The sequence below is a fragment of the Sparus aurata genome, chromosome 23, assembly GCF_900880675.1.
Source record: "Sparus aurata chromosome 23, fSpaAur1.1, whole genome shotgun sequence".
Taxonomy (NCBI): Eukaryota; Metazoa; Chordata; class Actinopteri; order Spariformes; family Sparidae; genus Sparus; species Sparus aurata.
Genome location: NC_044209.1, coordinates 9,950,307 through 9,968,856, shown reverse-complemented (window position 1 = coordinate 9,968,856; position 18,550 = coordinate 9,950,307). Strand labels below are relative to the sequence as shown.

The window sequence follows — 18,550 nt, the reverse complement described above, 5'->3', positions numbered from 1 at the left end:
TGATGAGTCAGAAAGATGAGAGTGATGTTGTGATGCTGATGTTTGCCTCGCTCTGTGATAGGGCCGCCTCCTGTCCCTGCTGGATGACAACACGATTTACCTGTGGGAGCTGGTGGCTGGCGCCCCAAGAGAGGTGGGCGGGGTCAAGAAAGACGGCGTGGTCTGTCTCCAGGAAGTGAGCAGCTACAGCCTCCCAGGACGACCTGGCATTGAGAGCTGCAGGTATATTAAAGCCTGTTTTTAGATCTTCTTTATTTTTTACTTCAAAGTGACTCTTCTTCACTTTCTTCATCCTCTTCTTCTTCTCAGTGCCACTCGGGTGACTGTCCTCCTCTTACTGAGGTCATGTGACCTGCTCTGCATTGGAACAGAGGGAGGGGGCGTGTACTTCCTGGAGTTGCCCCGCCTCACGTTGAAAGACAGCCAGACACTGCTCCAGGATCAGATCACACAAAGGTGAGGCTGTCTTGTGAATGACTTCACAAAAAGAAAAGTTCAACTCATAGATAGTTAAGTAAAATTAGATAAAATATAGAGCCTGTAGGATTGAACGGTAACATTAAGGGCTTCCCTTGTTAATCATGTGTAGCTTCTCCCTTTTTCTGAGCTAAAACTCTCTTCTTGACCCAGCCTGCTACCCTCCTCTCCATCCTTCACAGTATGTCTTCCTTTAAACATTAAACACTCCAGTTTCCTCCACTCACAGCTCCAGCTGAGCAGGTCGGGCACACACATTCATGAAGGAGTAAATATCCCTCTTGACCCCGGCAGCAGCAACAGCAGGCATGTCAGGGTCATGTGGTTCAGGGACCATGAGAACGGTCAAATGTTTGGAGAGTGGAGGAAAGACGGCAAGAGACATCACGTACTGTGAAACGGAAAAATGATGTTCTCAGTGCAGTTTGTCAAGTCACAATAAATAATACAAGTTTTTGTATTTGGTTAGTGTGAGCAGTACTGAATCAGTTGAAGATAATGGTGCTATTAACTGAAAATTGGCACAGAAAGCATTAGATATGTACAATAAATCTTGGTAAGAATTTGAACAGATGTTTTTGGGAGTAAAAAACGGATGGATAGGATAAAATACAGTGCAGTACAAGGCAGTAGATATCGGTGAAGTTGACCTTAAAAAGCAGCATCGTCCTCGCCTCTTTTCTGGCCTTGTGTCGCCAACTGGCTTGCAAAAATGTGACTTCTTTTAAGGGATTTGAAAACCTATTTCCTCGATCACATTCTTACTTAACGTAATGGGGCGTTGTAACTGTTTTGGTTCTTTCACATGAGAGATTTCCGTGGGATATTTATGTTTTGTGCATCTGCTTTCTGGGCGGGGCTGAGTTGCATAGTTCAAGTTCATGTCACATACCTCTGTCCACCAGGATTTAGCAACATTTGACTAGAAATATGGTGATCGACATCAGGGCTGCCGATCTGATCAATCCACACCCACACAGTCCTGAAGTAGGAAGAGTTTTAAACTCGTAATGAATAAGAGCTAATTATGTTTTTTCTCCTTCGAACATTAACAAATGTTTCTTGTTTAGAAATGAACATTAAATGTAAGGCAAGGCTAGTTTATTAAAGAACCATTCAAAGCAATTCAAAGTCCATAGAAATACACAAAAACATTTAAAAGGACTGTAAAACAAATCAGAAACAAGCATTGAGATTTAGATTGCATATGCTGAGATCGAAAAGAAATATATTTTAGGAAACAATAATTAACACAAACAAAGTTTTTAAAAAAAACTTAAGTTCTCAGGAGCTTTAAAGCTGACTCATGGGGCTTAATCTAGGCCCGCACGATATGAGGAAAATCTGCGATGTGCGATAATACTGTTCAATATTGCGATGACGATATAACTTGCGATAAATAAACAAATATTGAAGTTTGCATATTATTAATTATACAGTTAATGATGGCTAACGTTAGTTTTGAATTGTTCGTGTAGGTCTTTATGGTTGTATTACAGGTGGTGATGGAGGTTGGTTGTGATTCCTCTAGAAGTTGCAACAACTGCTCGGCATGTTTTACACAGTACCTGTGTTTGTAACACGTCGTCTCTCCTGAATCCAAAATAAGTCCATATAGCAGAGGTGCTGTTTCTCTTCACCACAAGGTCTTCGTTGACTTCATTTTCATGGCTTTTCTCTCCTCCCTCAGCCATCATGACCTGGCAACCACCACCGAACTGATGCCGATTAATTTTGTCAGGGTAGCTAACGGCTAGCTGGGGCCTCAACTGATTGGCCCTTGTATCCAAGGCTCCATCTAAATGTTAGCATGCTCAGAGTGCATGCATGGCGCATGTAAAAAAAAAAATTCATTGCGTGTTAGGCAGTCTTTTGCGATGTGTTTATTGCACATGTTCATATCGCAATGACAATGAAAATTAGATTTATCTGGCAGCCCTAGCTTAATCTGAATCAATCGGCTGCCACTGTAAATAGCTGCGGGAACTGCTGATGCATCAGTTCTAAACAACCTTAAATAATGAGGCAAAGGGGAATGGCTCATAATTCATGATATGCCAAAACACTGGAAAACTGCTTAAACAAAGAGGAGCTGTGGTAACAAATAGATCAGTACCAACATTGATTGAAAGACACGTAATTGTATTACTACAAGGCTGATATATTTTGTGGCGTTTCTGTTATTTTGTCCAGTCCCTCAACAGTCGTGCAGTGTAGCGTGCAGCCATGTATGAGAGTTCAGCAGTAGACTGGAGCAAAACTCGGGGTGAGCAGAGACACAGATCTTTAGGACAAACTGCAGTTTTGTGTATATTAATGTGATGACGACACATCACCATGATGGTAAAATAATCTGCGTGTAACAAACGTGCGCTCTGTAGTGTTTCTTTATTCTGCGTGCTGCAGCCTTCTTCCTCTGCATTCCTGTGTCGACGCACTGGCAGAGCATCACAGAGCTGCTGTTGTGTTGCTTTTTCGTTCCTCTGTGACTGTCTGACTGGTCGGCCAAACCCCTCATTAACTGGGCTTGTTTAGGGAAGTGGGCAGAACTGAGGCCTAACGAGAGCCCCGATAAGGCTTGTGTGTATGTGTGTGTATGTGTGTGTGTGTGTGTGTGTGTGTACGTGTGTGTGTGTGTGTGTGTGTGTGTGCGTGTGTGTGTGTGTGTGTGTGTGTGTGTGTGTGTGTGTGTGTGTGTATAAAAGAGGGGAGGTTTTAGACAGTGAGGCTTTGTACATGCTGCCAAAACACGGTGTTCCGGTTGGGGAAGTGTTTCAGCTGAATCTCCAACGTGCACACACAACACACACACACACACACACACACACACACACACACACACACAGAGGCTCGTCACCAGGACTCTGTAGCAGGATGCTGGATTCCCTAAAAATACTTGTGAACGGAGAGATGGACACAATGGAATGCTTTGTCGGTGATGTTTCTGCCTCTGTGCTTCCGGAGAGGATCTTCCTCAGTCAAAGCAGTCAGAAGAGTGTGTGTGTGTGTTTGTGCGTGCATGTGTGAGTGTCACACAGCCCGGCTATCACTTTTGGGACAATCTCTTTCTACCTCATCAGCAGGAAAGAGACCAAGAACCGCACACCCCGCTCTCCTCCATCATTCTTTGTTTGTTTGTTTTACATTTTCTCTGTCTCTCTCTGCTGATTCCTCTCCTCTTTTTTTTTGTCTTCACCCCCTCTTTTCCCTTTCCTTCATTGAGGGAATCCTCTGACATCTCGAGGGTGTGTCCTGCTCTACATTCCTCCGCTGCCTCAGAGGAATGTCTAGCAGCTCAGCTCCAGCTTGATAATGTTGTTGTTGTTGTTGGAAGTGCAGCCTGTGGTGATATTATAGTTTATACAGATGGTTTGAGCTAGGTGTTGATTATATTATACATACGGTTAATCACTTTTGGAGTTTGGCTTTGGGTTGTTTTGTGTTTTGCCCTCCAGTCCCCATGTTCTTTTTTTATCAACTAGATTATCAGTATGCACCGATTTTCCCTCCACTTCTTGTATCATCTCTCTAACTTTTCAAACAGTCTGAACGTGGGACTCCTAGTCCAAGTCTAAAACAGGCATTTAAACAAACACGGCTAGTTTGAACATTAAACACACTACTTAATCATCACATGACCTAAAGTACGTATGTAATGTTGTTCACATAATATCAGGTGTCAATGGGGGGTGATCATAATCTATGGTCCAAAGTGTTGCTCCGACTGTGGCTCCACCTTCAGTCTGTCGGCATTAATAACTTTATGCCCCGTCGAGGTGACGGACTCCTTTGCAGACAATTATTTCACCTCGTTCTGACCCGCAGACAAGTGTAATTTATAGAATGCTGAAAGTTACAAACAGGCTACAGATGTGGGATAATGGGTAATGTTTTGTTTTCCCAGCCTGCCAGATGATTACAGATGTGGGAAATCCCTGGGGCCGGTGGAATCTCTACAGGAACATCCCCAGCAGCCAGGGAAGATTCTGATTGGCTACAGCCGGGGCCTGGTGGTCCTGTGGGATCTGAGCACACGTCAGGTTGAGCAGCTCTTCCTGGGCAAACAGGTACCTGGTTTACAGAGCAGAGTTTAGTTGCATTGTGATTTTTTTCATTCTGGTACAATGAAGAACTTTTGCAGCCTGTTCTGATGTCTCTGTATATACTTATCTTTGTGTGTGTGTGTGTGTGTGTGTTTGTGTGTGTCTGATTTCTCCCCCTGCAGCAGCTGGAGAGCCTTGTGTGGGAACGTTCAGGAAACTTGTTTGTCAGTTCTCATAATGATGGAGGCTACTCTGTGTGGACTGTTACTAATGGCAACACCTGCAATCAGCAGCCAGTGTCCTCCACCATCCCATATGGTGAGAAGTGCATACATCACACACAGACACACATCTTTTGTTCTTCCCAGCTAATGTCTGTTTGAGGCATGTTTAAGTAGTGTCATTGAGGTCTGGTGGAGGTCAGAGTCTCCTCCACAATGACTGAACTCCAGTGACTGACAATAGCTTAATGATCCATGACTGCTGACATATTGTGACTCATAATGACTCGTTATTATGGCCGGAATTAGTGTGATTATGATGAGCCAGAATAAAGGTAGAAAAGTTGAAGCTTCAAACATTTCTGCTTGAGATTTTTCTCCCTAATCTGCAGTGGCCCTGTTGTGTTTTGTGAAATGTTGTGTTTTGACCCTCAGGGCTTCCATACTAAACACTTATTTTTCTCTTTCTTTGACTCTCTCATTTTAGTCTGACCAAAGTCTCTGTGATGTTTCTTGTTCATGATTGTCTGTCACAGGTCCATTTCCCTGCAAGGCCATTAACAAGATCCTGTGGAGGACAACACAGACGGGGTGAGTCACTGATTAATTTAGTCCTTTTTTGAATGCATTTGATTCTTTCAGTGATTTTGGATCACGTGCTAATGAATACAAATTCTTGTCTTTTTTTCATTATTTGCAAGACTTAATTTTCACCTGGATTTTATGTCCCAGTAAATTCAGAAGTCTTTGTGTGCTTTACAAAAAAGCCGCACTAAGCAATACACTATTAGAAATGAACAAACGGGGAAGAAAATAAAGAATTGGCTTCTTATCAAGAACTCATTCATGTAGTAGTTTAAAAAAGAGAATAAAGAGATTTTTGTACTGCTAGTGGTATTTTAAGTGTCTAAATTTCACCCAGATTTTTGAATGATTGAAGACCATGAATATGAAAATTTTAAATTATGATGCATGATGTTCTGGATGAGATATAACATTGACGTGAATGAAAATATTTTTTTGTGTGCTCGCTACAGCTCTCCAGTGTTGTTATACAGTGGAGGGATGCCCAGAGCCAGCTACGGTGACCGACATTGTCTGACCATCCAACAGGACAAGGAACATGTCACTCTCGACTTCACATCGAGAGTCATTGACTTCTTCACTGTCCACAGCATAGAGCAGGAGAAAGGTCAGTAGCTGGCCAACACTCATTACAGAATCTGGCAGGGTTTTCTCTCTCCTCTTGTTTTCTAGCTCTTGTATGAAAAGTTTAATACACTCGTCTCTCTTTTTACAGAGTTCGATGAGCCGTCTGCGTTGGTCGTCTTACTGGAAGAGGAGCTTGTTGTGATAGACCTCCAGAACCCCGGGTGGCCCTCTCTGCCCACTCCCTACCTGGCTCCTCTCCACTCCTCAGCCATCACCTGCTCCTTCCACATCTCCAGCGTCCCTCCCAAACTCTGGGAGAGGTTGGTGAACGCTGGCAAAGCACAGCAGGGCCGACAACACGCACACGGGGTAAGAAGCAAGCTGCCATCACAGTTTAGATGTTTGATTAAATTCATTATTCTGTAGCTATTGGTTCTCTTTAAATATGTTTGAATTACTCTTTATTATGGTCTTAAACAATAAACTTTAGTACATTTACGTAAAAATGTGTAAACCCCATTATCTGACCATATGAAAGCTTTGATTAGATGCAGTGCTTTTTGGAGAAACACTCTGGCAGATTCTGTGGTTGACTTGCTATTTTTTGTGTAGTTAACTTTATTTATTTGACATGAACATAACAGAAGCACTGTTGCTGCAACATACAGCCATGCACTTAACGTTGCGACAACCGTCCACAGGAGAAGAAAATAAAATAAAAACAAAAGAAGAAAACACAAACTGCTTTACTTTTTTCTTCTATATTTACCAGAAAAAAACATTGAACATAAAGCAGATTTTCGTAGATATATGTTCAATGAACTCTTTCATTGCAGAACATAAGTAATACTTCAGGACAATCGTGTTTCCAAGGGGTTTCTTGGACACAGAAATAAGGAAATTAACAGACATATTAGCCCAAAAAACAACAATACGTTAATAAAAGTAATGCTAATAAATTTAACAATACAAACAACACAAAACAATCAAAAGGGAATCATTGAGAACACACACATACACACTACATCTTTGTTACAAGCTTCATTTGCACAAAATGTAGGAGAACTAAACAAAATGAATTCTTCCAGACAAAATAACACGATGTTAGAGTATTGATTCTACCTAGAAACTAAAAATGAAGCAAAGATATAATCATTCTGAGTGAGTTAGGCAAATAAATCCAGTCTTGAGTGTAAAAGCACGTCCTCTAATTTCTTTAAATCCATGGCACAATAAAAAAAAATGCTGTTTTTTGGGTATCTCTTGCTTCTCAGCCACAGCATCTTTTGATACCTTGTTAATGGTGGTCGGTTGTTGGCATGACACTTTGAACGACTAGATAATTCTGTAGATTGGTTTAGTCGTGCCAGTGGGTATATTTAATGACAGAAAAATCCAAGATTTGTCTAAGCAGCTTAACCTGAGAACAACTTAAAATATGGCCAACCGCCAGGCTGCTGATGCTTTAAATGTAACACTATCAACTCTAATCAGCGTATACATACATACGGAACATAGCAAAACAGACATCCTCAGTGGCTGGAGTGTTTTATTTGGATTTCCATCAAATGCCTGTTAGGTGTCATATCATGGCTCAGCCGCTGCCTTGTATAAACTGTAAAATGAGTGCTGTTTTTAAATTGATCCAAGTGAAGGATATTGCAGTTAAATGGGTGTTATTGCTCACAGGCTGGCAGCTCAGAGGAGACCGACAGGGGTGTGACCATCAGCCTGCTGCTAGTGTTAACTTTAAGAGCAGGTGTAGGCAGTTAAAGGCTTTGCAAAGGCTTTGTAGCCTAGATCAGCTGTTTGATCAGTGGCAGATTAGACACACACACAAACACACACACACACACACACACACACACACACACACACACACACACACACACAGCTGGCACACTCGTAAATCCTCTCTGTCTGTCTGTCTGTCTGTCTGTGTGTGAGAGGCCAGACCAGAGACACTGGCACTGCAACAGAGCAAAGCCAACAAAAGCGGTGTGAGTCTAATGTGTACAGTCTTATCCACGAGGGCATGCCTTTGTGTTGTGGCCAGTAAACTTTAAGCTGAGGTTATGATCACATGGAAAGGGTTAGGGCAATGTTTCTCTCCATGATGGAGTTCTTCTAACTTCTCCCCAATCTTGGTCTGGTTTGTGCAGAGTTGGCCCATATGCGGAGGGAAAAACCTGGCACCTCCACCCAAGCAACAAGAGCTGCTGTTGACAGGGTATCTGCACACACACACATTTATAAACACACACAGGCTGTGTCCACACTGCAGGTGGATCCAGTTATTTTTCTTTCATGACACAAACCTGGCTCAAAACTGTTACTTTCTAGTAAGTGAAATGACTAAAAGCTGCATGAAGGCTTTTTTTCACCTCTGATGTGAGCTGCATGGATATCCTGTATGAAACTGGATCTGCTTGTGACTCGTTCTGAAACTGAAGCCAGAATTTGTCAGCATTGCCACGGAAGTAAGGAAATCCTGTGACAGTTGGCAGAATGTTGCCGTCTGCAGATGTTTAGCAGTGCTGGTGTTGGCACAGAGCACAATAAGAAGCAACAGCGTGAAGGAGGTGAAACAGCTGGATTGACTTGAGTTTGGGGACACAAAGTTGAAATCAAACTGTATATAAGTTAGGCTGCTGTAAGTTATACATTTCTATCAAAATAATATTTCTTAAAATTTTGCGTGTTTACAGGCATGAAGACGGCACTGTGCGTTTCTGGGATGCCTCTGGTGTCGCTCTTACCCCGCTGTACAAACTCGGCACGGCCAACGTCTTCCACACCGACTGTGACCCTTGCGACGATCCCCAGGATCCTAGCAACGACCCCGACATGCAGCAGGAGGAGGAATGGCCACCCTTTAGGAAGGTGAGAACTGAAGAGGTGAAATGAAGTAAGAGTCTGTCCTCCAGAGATCAGGCGCAGGATCATATTTTACAGGCTGTGGGAATTAAAACAATCTGTGTTTTACACACACACGCACAGTCAGTCCTGTAACGGTACATCTGTGGCCTAATTTTCTCATCTGGTTGTTTTCATGTGTTTGGTTTGCAGACAGACCCACCCCATTGTTCCTGTTATTAAAACTTGACTCTGAAGGAACCACAGTCTGATTCTGTTGTAACGGCCCATTTTCTGCACTGATTTAAATTTAAATTAACTGATTCAGCATCAGTGGCAGAATGTCACGTCAGGGGGAAACTGACTGAGTGGTTCGGCTTTGGTAGACTGCTGAGAACGAGGAGATGTGTCACGAAAGCGAAACACTCGATGAATATTTAAATCCACGGGATGACAAAGATGGGATCAATTATGGATAAAATAAGGCAACCTAATCTTGACTGATACATTTAACAGAGAAAATTGATTAAATTTGCCTTGAGTCTCTCTCATTTTCTCCTCTTAAACGCGTCTTTTCCTTCTTTACACTCCTTCGCTCCCCCCACCTTTCCTCATGTCTCCTGTGGTAACAGAGCTGCATGTTCAGGAATGTGGCCCTCATATGGGATGAAGAGCCTTTCTCTTTTTTTTTTCTCTCTGTAATGAAAACCAGACCCATCAGCCCACTCTTTCTGTGCATATGTGTGTTAGTGACCAACTTCTCCTACTCCTTGTTCTGCCAAGACACAACTCCCATATGAGAGGGATTTCTATTGGCATTCCTACTGTGTGTGAGAGACAGATTAATGCACATGTTTTGCTGAGTTGGGAAAGGGGGGGGAATGTCAGAGCGTAGAGGAAGAAGGGGGGCTTCAGCAGGGCATGTTGACATCAGTGTGCCTCGAAATAATTTGTTTGGTCAGTTGACTACAAGAAAATGAAACCATACCCTAGAGTGTTTCTTTATGTTTATCTTTGCAGTATCATCTAGTGTGTGTGTGTGTGTGTGTGTGTGTGTGTGTAGGTGGGCTGTTTTGACCCATACAGCGATGACCCCAGGCTTGGCATCCAGAAGATCAGTCTGTGCAAATACAGCAACAAGCTGGTGGTGGCTGGAACTGCTGGACAGGTAAAGGTGTACACACGGCAACACGCAAGCAGATGTATCGAGCTTTGTCCTCGGGTCATTTTTAAAAGACACGTTACACTTGTTTGTATGAGAAAAGCTGTTTATATTTGTGGGTTTTACATGTTTAAGAATGTTCAAAGGTGCAACATGTAAGAATTAGTCAGCTGTTGTAGACATACTCGCACAAACAGGGGACAGCATATCACCATAGCAACAGCTAACTGCTGCTAACTCTGGCTACTCAGAATAGAGTCCGTCCATCCAGTGCAACATCTTGATCTGAGATGTTGAAGTAGAGACATATCTCTGATTTCATGTTGTTGGCCAGCCTGAGTCCCATTTGTCCATTTCCTTGTCCTGTGACTGGGCATCAGCCAGGAGCAACCTTAAACCAATTAGTGTGTCTCTTATTCCGACTCTCTTCCTCCCCGGGGCGGTCTTAATCCACAAAAACTGCTGTCTTCTCAAATGCAATTGCACTTGTATCATAGGCGGTACAGGTTTCAGCAACAAAGCTGAAAACATGAAGGTTAAAAAAACAAAAATGTGGCACTTGGCCTTCTTCGATTATGAGATATCTTTGTTTGCAAAGTTGACATTTTGGCTAAGGATGATGCTAGAAGAAAGCTCAAAGTATTGAAAAGTTTAATTCCCAGTGGAACCTTCAGTTTTATATATTTCTGTGTGCAAGTGGAGGATCAGGCCTGACAGTGATGCCTGAAGAAAAGTTAGGGGATCTGAAACATTAGCATTTATCTGCGGGTGACCATGAATATGGATGAATATCATAAATTTTCATATAATGATTTTTTTTTCATGGACTATAACACATTTAGGAAATTCCATAGCTGCTTCCTAGTAAGGGGATATTTACACTCTTTGAGCAGTACATAGAGCAAACAGTACAGCTCACTGATAAATAAATGCCCAGCTCTGACACTGATACTATTATCTATACCCTCCTGTGTCTCTCCAGGTGATTGTTCTGGGTTTGAGTGACGAGCGTTCAGACCACATGGTGGACGTGTCGGTGGTTGATCTGCTGCAGGACAGGGAGGGCTTCACCTGGAAGGGCCACGACAGGCTTGAACCGCGCCTTAAACCCGCCCCTTTCCCTCCAGGCTTCCAGCCACTGGTGCTGGTGCAGTGCCTTCCTCCGGCGTCTGTCACTGCGGTGGCGCTGCATGCCGAGTGGAACCTGATCTCCTTTGGGACGAGTCATGGATTCGGCCTGTTTGACTACCACAGACGAAATGCTGTGCTGGCCAGGTTATTTATTTATACATTCATTCATTCATGCATTCATTCATTTATTCATTCATTTATTTATTTTATTTTTTTGTTGTTGTTTAAATGTCAAAGAATTAAGGTTTTTGGAACAAGGTATACACATTAGTATATGAAATCTCTGCTACTAGCTCTTTCACTGGCACAAATAAACAGAAAAAAGAAAGATTTGCCATATTGTGATCCTAAAAGTGTCACCTTGCTGCTCTTGATGTCCCTCTAGGTGTACCCTGCACCCAAATGATTCCCTGGCAATGGAGGGTCCCCTGTCCAGAGTCAAGTCCTTGAAAAAGTCCTTACGACAGAGCTTCAGACGCATCCGGAAGAGCAGGGTGTCAGGGAAGAAACGCACCATCACCACACCCACCAGCAAGGTCAGTGACGGTCTCTCTTTGGCGGTAAGAGCTCCATACAGAACATCCAGACTGAATGAAGTTGTGTTTGTGACTGTGTTATGTGCAGGTTCAGGAGGCCAACGCTGCACTAGCGGAGCAGGAGGATGTGGCACCGGTACAGCGAAGGATTGAACCGCGGTCAGCGGACGACTCGCTGTCGGGGGTGGTCCGATGCCTCTGCTTCGCTGACACCTTTTTACGTGACGGTGTGTTTACTTACTCATGAGAATATCAAATAAAAGTGGAAAAATGCAACCTCGATTCAGCATTTTCCACAGCATTAACTCCATTCGCTGTCTTTTTCGTATCCACCAGGTACGCACCACGGCCCCACGCTTTGGGCGGGCACCAACTCGGGCAGTGTGTACGCCTACGCTCTGGAAGTGCCCGGTGTGGGCTCGGGGCGCGCATGCGAGCGTGGCGGAGCTGGCGAGAGCAGCGTGTGTGTGGAGGCGGTGTTGGGTAAAGAAATCCAGCTGATGCACAGGGCCCCCGTGGTGTCCATTTGTGTGTTGGACGGCCGGGGGAAGCCGCTACCAGACCCATACGAAGCCTCCCAGGACCTCGCCATCGCGCCAGATATGACCAACGCTCACTCTGTGCTAATCGCCTCAGAGGAGCAGCTAAAAGTAAAGATAACCTGTATTATAATGCATGTTTCTTCATTTTACATTTTACATCTACTGTCAAAGAATGAAGATGTCACAGATCTGAATCTTTACACGCTCTGCTTTCTCCCCAGGTGTTCTCTCTCCCGAAGGTGAGCGCCAAGACCAAGTTCAAGCTAACGGCACACGAAGGCTGTCGGGTGAGAAAGGTGGCCCTGGTGGCCTTCAGCTCCACGGCTCAGGAAGACTACAGCGAACACACACTGGTCTGTCTGACCAACCTGGGCGACATGCACCTCTTTAACATACCTGCCCTGCGACCACAGGTAAGGGTTGTGTGCATGTGTGTGTTGGGAAAGTCTAATCTGGACGGTATTTGTTCTTTTTTAAGTGTTCTTTCATGATATTGGCAATTAACATCTGTTTTGTGTGTGTAGGTACGCTACGACTGCATCCGCAAAGAAGACATCAGCGGCATTGCATCCTGCGTCTTCACCAAGAACGGACAGGGTGAGGAAAACATTCTTGGAAATGTGCTGAACATTTCCCATATGGCACTCAAAGTCACAGCAAGACAGGTTTCTATTGTAACTATCTAATTCTCCTGTTTTCCCACACAGGTTTTTACCTGATCTCTCCTTCAGAGTACGAGAGGTTCTCCCTGTCTGCCAAGGTCATCACTGAACCGCTCTGCTCTGTTCAGCTGGACCGGCCGCTAGAGCCCACACCTGCCAGGTAACACACATGCATCCACCTTACATAATATAATATCAAGTCGATTGGACGTTTTATTAAGACACATCTACCGTTCCTCCATAAATATTACAAGTAGCTGCAAGTTAATTCTGTATTTATTGCCCACTACAGGGACGTAGATTACTTGATGTGAGTAGACAAATAAGAAATAGAAGTGTAAACAAAGCTGTGGGATATCGTTATAATCCTCCATCACAATATATGTGGTAAAATAAATCTGTTGTTGGCTAATCCAGTCAAATAAATGCCTGAAAACTCAATTAAACTTGATCATATTGATTCAAAATCATATAAAACCTAGTTTGGCTCAAAGCTCACTGATATGCCACATTTTCCAAAGACCCACCAATAAGCCTGTCAAGGGCTGTTGGTGGTCCCTGGACCCCACATTGGAAACCACTAAACCTACTGTTCATAACGCTGTCTCCAGGGATACCACCGGCTCGAGGCCCTCGGCAGCTTGTGAAACCAGAGAAATGATATTTTCACTGTTATTGCTTTAATATTACTTCAACTCCTGCCAAAACAAATGGTGCATGCTCGTATGTCTCCTCAGCGATGGTACGACGACACAGCCACAGGCCAACGGAACCCACAAAAACCAGATGGGTCAGGCTGAGGGTAGGTCTCAACACACACACACACACACACACACACACACACACACACTCCTCCCCCTCACTTGTTATTTCTCCCCCTGTCTATTCTTCCTCTTCATCACTCTCTGAACCTTTTAAACTGTGAGGAGGCCTTGCAGGGGTCCCCCCCTCTGGTCTCCATGGTAACCATTCAGTATGCCCCAGTTGCCTCTCCTGCCCAGCTCCTCCTTCCCTGGCAGGAAACGATGGTTGTTGTGGAGACCAGAGTAGGGTTTGTTTATGTCCTAGTGGGCCTTTCACCTGACACTTGCTTTGATGACTCCTCATGGAGGAAACACAGAATGCTTTTTTCCTTGTATTTATTTTAGAATATTAATATGAAACATTAATGCACCATCAATAATGTTTGTTTGTAAGAGAAAACCCAGAATTCAACGACTTCAAATACGCCTCCTTTGATCGTTAATATTTAATCTATAGACAGGATTGGTGTCGACTACTTTTGAAAATGTGTTTTTAAAAGATTTATATTCCTTTAGCTCTCCTGTTTCAAATAACAAAACAACACGTAATACAGTGCTACAAACGCATGTGTAAAGACTTGCTTTAAGTCTGCCTCCATAAGGACCTGTAGATAATCTGACGAATGGCTTCAAGGTATCCACCAACTCCTGAGGGTAAAAATCTGAAAAAAGTGCCTGTGAGAGCCGTGAGAGTGAAACAGAACAGTATTTGAAAAATAATGAGCTGAAAGATGCTAAAAAGCTTTGTAGAGCTGAGGGAATTGCAGAATTAGGTGATCCTTTTCTGTAGGTTTGTCACTACAACCTTTATTTTGACCCATTATTAATACCAATATTGTTTTAAAGCAACTATAAGTGATCCATACTGGATTTTTTAGAAACAGTCTAACGCAAGACACATGTGGACTGTTGAACTATGAGAGCAGATAAAAACTACAGAGAGATTTCTGTCTACTTTATTTGTTCTCCAAGTGCAGCTCAACTCTTTGCTTTTGTTCGTTTTTATTACATTCAGATACATTGTTTGGGAGTGAAAGATGGCTCCACTGAGTCCTCTGTCTAATTAAATTGTGATGAAGTGTTTTGAGACTGCCTTGCCAACATTTTATTCACTCAGTCCCACATTATTTGGAAACTTTTCAGAGCCAATTAGAGCACAGCAACGCACAATCAGTCACTCAGATGTAGAGGCTTGCTGCAGCCGCTCACTCTGTGGCTTTCTCCCCCTCACAGGGCAAACAGAAGAGCCTCCGAGCGCCCTTTCCTCTCCCATCCTGGACACCCCGCTGGACTCCCCCCTCAGCTGTGCTGACCTCACCCTCGACTCCACTGGAGAACTGACTGTGGAGGACGTCAGGGATTTTCTAACGTAGGTGCAACACTTTTTAAAAATGTCTGGAATATACTCCCCGCCTTGTAAGACAAGAATTAACCGGTGGTTTGTGTGTGTGCCGTGCAGCACTGTGGACGAGGCAGAGAACAACCTAAAGAACATTAAAGAGGAGGAGGGACGCTCGACCGGCATCCTCATCAACTGAACAGGTGGGAAACACGCACACAAACACAGGTGAGGTACTTGAAACTGTTCGAATTGTGTATATTCCTTCTGAAGCAGCACAAACACACCAGTATGAGCAGATGCAGGCGCTCAAACACACACCTGTTTCTAATGGAGCTGGTCCAGAGTGTGCAAACATCAAAGAGTTGTTCTGTGTTAGCGCTGCATTCCAATAACGAGCACGAGCCTTCTCCATCGAGTCCATCTCAACAGGCTGTCTTTCACTTTCTTTGTAATTCACTGCGATGACCCAGGTTAATTTGTGTCGCCTCTTTATCCACTGTACAGGTTTTAATTCATCAAAGTCGTATTATTCTATTTCTTTCTCTTCTTTTAACAAGCTGTCACTTCCTTGATGTAGCACAGGCTACTTTATTTTTCAAAATTTGGAGCACTGTTAACCTTTACAGCGAGGTTTGATACAGATCACAGCTTTTACACAGCACATGTAACCAGTGTGCTCTCTTCATACAAGTTATTCAAGAAAAAGAGATTATCATCACAGCTGTAGCTTGGTTTTGAGACAAAAACCAAGGAAGTATCAATCATTAAATGCAGTGAAATGTGGGAGATTTACTCTGTGTACAGTTAGAAGTTTGTGGTGCTCTGCTCTAAGTGCACTCATCCATTTAGCTGTATGACTGTCTGAACTCACAGCAGTCATAAATCAGGAGGTAGTGGTCGCTGGTGTCTCTGCCGCTCAGTCTGTTTGTCAACACCTTCAGTTCCACAACTCTCTGCTGCTCTCTGCTGGAACCATCTAGAACTATAGATAATACACTTTAACTGCACATTCTGTACTTTTACTTCATTTTAAATTGGTGAAATATTCTGTTTATTTATTTATGAAATACACATTAATATTTTGTTCTATATATTAAGGACAGAAAATATTTTTGTTCATTATCAGGCATGTTGTGCTAAGTGTTAGCATACAGCTACAGTCAGATCAGTGTGATGGGGGCAGGACGAAGATTCTGGTGTCATTGTTCACATCATCTAGCTGCTCTGCTCTCTCTGACTCTCTCTCTGTGTTTTTTCTCTTTTTCCTCATCCTGTCCTCTGATTGCAGTATCACAGGGAGGGGCTCAGGTGGTCTGGATGGACCGGATTTCAGTGCTGGACCACAAACATCTCTGTCCCATCTGCCCACTGTGGAGCCCTCCAGCCAATCCCTCTGCACTCTCCTGTCAGCCCGGCACAAACCTGGAGGACAGAATCCAACAGCAAAGACTCTGGTCGTGATTCCTCCCACTGGAGGAACAAAATCTTCGTCTCCTATAACCACTTTGGAAACATGACGTTGCCTCCCACTCGGAGACAGAGACAGCCTACTGAGCACAGCGAGGCGCCTGGATGGACCTGAACTGAATTTTCTGTCGTCTGGCTCGACGCTCCCGTGCGATCGTTCCTGCTCGGCTCTTCCCCCCCCCTTGATGGTTACAGGATGTGACCGTGGCTCAGCGTTCAAGGAAAGGACTTTTACATTCTGCGAAGGAGACTCCCCGGTGACTTTTTTGTGTTTCTTTTTTTACAATTCTATCCACAGTTTTGTGGCGCGCTGGGATCGGTCTGAGGTTTCCACACAGTCGGAACTGGAAGCGGCAGTCGCCAAATGTGCTCGTTGATCCCTCTCGTGGATGTGCTGGATTGTTCCACCGCAGCCCTGCGAGTGAGCCGTGTTTATGGACCGAGGAGATCCAGCAGAGACTGAAAGGGAGCATTTTAGAGAGTATATAAAGTATTTTGAGTATTGAAGGCTGTAGCATTTGTATCCCTTCCCCCTCGTAGGTGCCATTAAGGGCAGTTGAATTGCCTTACCAAGCCTCCCGTGCGAGGCGGTGCGTTAATCAACTGTTTTCAAAAATAAGTGAGCCAACACAAGCACATCAAGAAAGCTCTCTGTCTACACTCTTGGTAAAGAAGAAAAAAAAAAACTGAGTGCTGGGATAATGAAGGTGCTTTATTAAAATATGTTTTGTATGGCTTTTGAAGAAAGTAAAAGATATTTTACAAATGGAACGGGGGACACGAGAGGGGAATTCACTTGATTTTTAAAAGGGACCCAGCTGGTGAAGAGGGAGGCGAAGGTGGTACTACGTATTTAGGACTAGAGCAGAGGTATTTTTGACACTTTTTTTGAGAGACGTTTATTGCTGAATGCATTGCCTAGATTGCGAGTACACCCATAAACTCTTATTTTTCATCACGCAAAAAAAAGAAATGCAAAACTGGGCCTTGTGTGACATGAAGAGGAGGAGGCGGGAGTGTATCACGGAGGTCTAATGGTACGACACACCTGTAGTGAATTTAGATAAGCGTTTTGGCATCGAAGTGAGATTTTATCCTCGTTTTTCCGCTCTAGTCCGGTTAAATCAGGGTGGATGAGGAGAGGAATAAGTGGATGAAGGTGAAGGATGTGGTGAAATGAAGAGTGGTTAAATCCCCCCTCCTCTGTTAATAACGTCACATCATCTCACGCAGAAATCTTTTTTGACGGAACTCAGGGAAGTGTGGCAAGGGAAGCAAAAGTGAGTCTGAATGGGGAAGTGTAATGTACTGTGTACTGCAATGCACCCAGGAGAGATGTCTTATTTTGGGTAAGGGATGGGTGTTTCTGTGAATCGGTGCATTTTGGGTAATATTGGTTAGACGCAGAGCTTTCTCATCACCAGTGTTTTTAACCCCTTTTTTTAAAAAAAAGTTTTACTGTGTAAAAACAAAACTATATACAGTTATCTATACCTAGGTTTACAGCAGACAGGTTTACAGCAGCGAGCCGATGATAGTACAACGGTAGAAGTAGAACCTGTCGCAGCCTAAAAAACGCTCAGTATTCCAGCTTTTTTTCGATCACCTCACGTAAAACAAAATATATAAGAAAAAAAGGGACCTCACTATTAACTAATGTAGCTCAACAGGTAGGAAACATGTTAATGCTTTTTTACTTTCGTGTTAGCTTCTTTTTGGTGCTCTGGTTGACACACAGATAATTAACCCTTTGATGCTACAGCTGGCACAATTTACCTTTTTAATTCCACAATTAAGATGAATTTGTTTCTACTTCTGTCGTTCAGTTTTGTGTGTAGGATTTTAATCGGGTCATTTAGCGTTTTTGGCTGATGAAGAATTGTGAATGTTAATAAAATTATTTACTCTCTCTACTGGGACCTGTCTGCTGTGTGGTTTGGATTTGGAGTCGAGGGAACTCCAGTGACGTAGCATCGCAGTCGGATCTAAGATGAATCTAACCAGGGTCGGACTGCATTACCCACAATTCCACTGCATACTGTTCAGTTTAGGGCAGGGGTGTCAAACTCATTTTCAGCCCGGGCCACATCAACATTATGCTTGCCCTTAAAGGGCCGGTTGTAACTGTAAGACTGTATGAATGTAACTACTCCGTA

General features: G+C 43.6%; 1 protein-coding gene across 2 annotated transcripts in view; it reads left to right on the top strand.

The window, feature by feature from the left end:
* The window catches only part of llgl1 (LLGL scribble cell polarity complex component 1), a 35,435-nt gene extending 17,122 nt beyond the window's left edge, over positions 1–18,313 (top strand). The window contains exons 4-24 of one of the 2 annotated variants that reach the window (XM_030408960.1): positions 62–222; positions 310–456; positions 4,382–4,544; positions 4,703–4,838; positions 5,278–5,332; positions 5,779–5,933; positions 6,042–6,262; positions 8,056–8,123; positions 8,602–8,776; positions 9,813–9,917; positions 10,894–11,186; positions 11,428–11,578; positions 11,667–11,805; positions 11,915–12,228; positions 12,342–12,533; positions 12,645–12,717; positions 12,828–12,942; positions 13,520–13,584; positions 14,819–14,954; positions 15,045–15,152; positions 16,216–18,313. In XM_030408960.1, coding sequence (XP_030264820.1) covers positions 62–222; positions 310–456; positions 4,382–4,544; positions 4,703–4,838; positions 5,278–5,332; positions 5,779–5,933; positions 6,042–6,262; positions 8,056–8,123; positions 8,602–8,776; positions 9,813–9,917; positions 10,894–11,186; positions 11,428–11,578; positions 11,667–11,805; positions 11,915–12,228; positions 12,342–12,533; positions 12,645–12,717; positions 12,828–12,942; positions 13,520–13,584; positions 14,819–14,954; positions 15,045–15,123 — 2,943 coding nt within the window. In that variant the 3' untranslated portion in view covers positions 15,124–15,152; positions 16,216–18,313. The remainder of the gene's footprint in view (positions 1–61; positions 223–309; positions 457–4,381; positions 4,545–4,702; positions 4,839–5,277; positions 5,333–5,778; positions 5,934–6,041; positions 6,263–8,055; positions 8,124–8,601; positions 8,777–9,812; positions 9,918–10,893; positions 11,187–11,427; positions 11,579–11,666; positions 11,806–11,914; positions 12,229–12,341; positions 12,534–12,644; positions 12,718–12,827; positions 12,943–13,519; positions 13,585–14,818; positions 14,955–15,044; positions 15,153–16,215) is intronic. The other variant, XM_030408959.1, reaches the window with a different exon arrangement.
* The last annotated feature ends 237 nt before the right edge of the window (positions 18,314–18,550 follow it).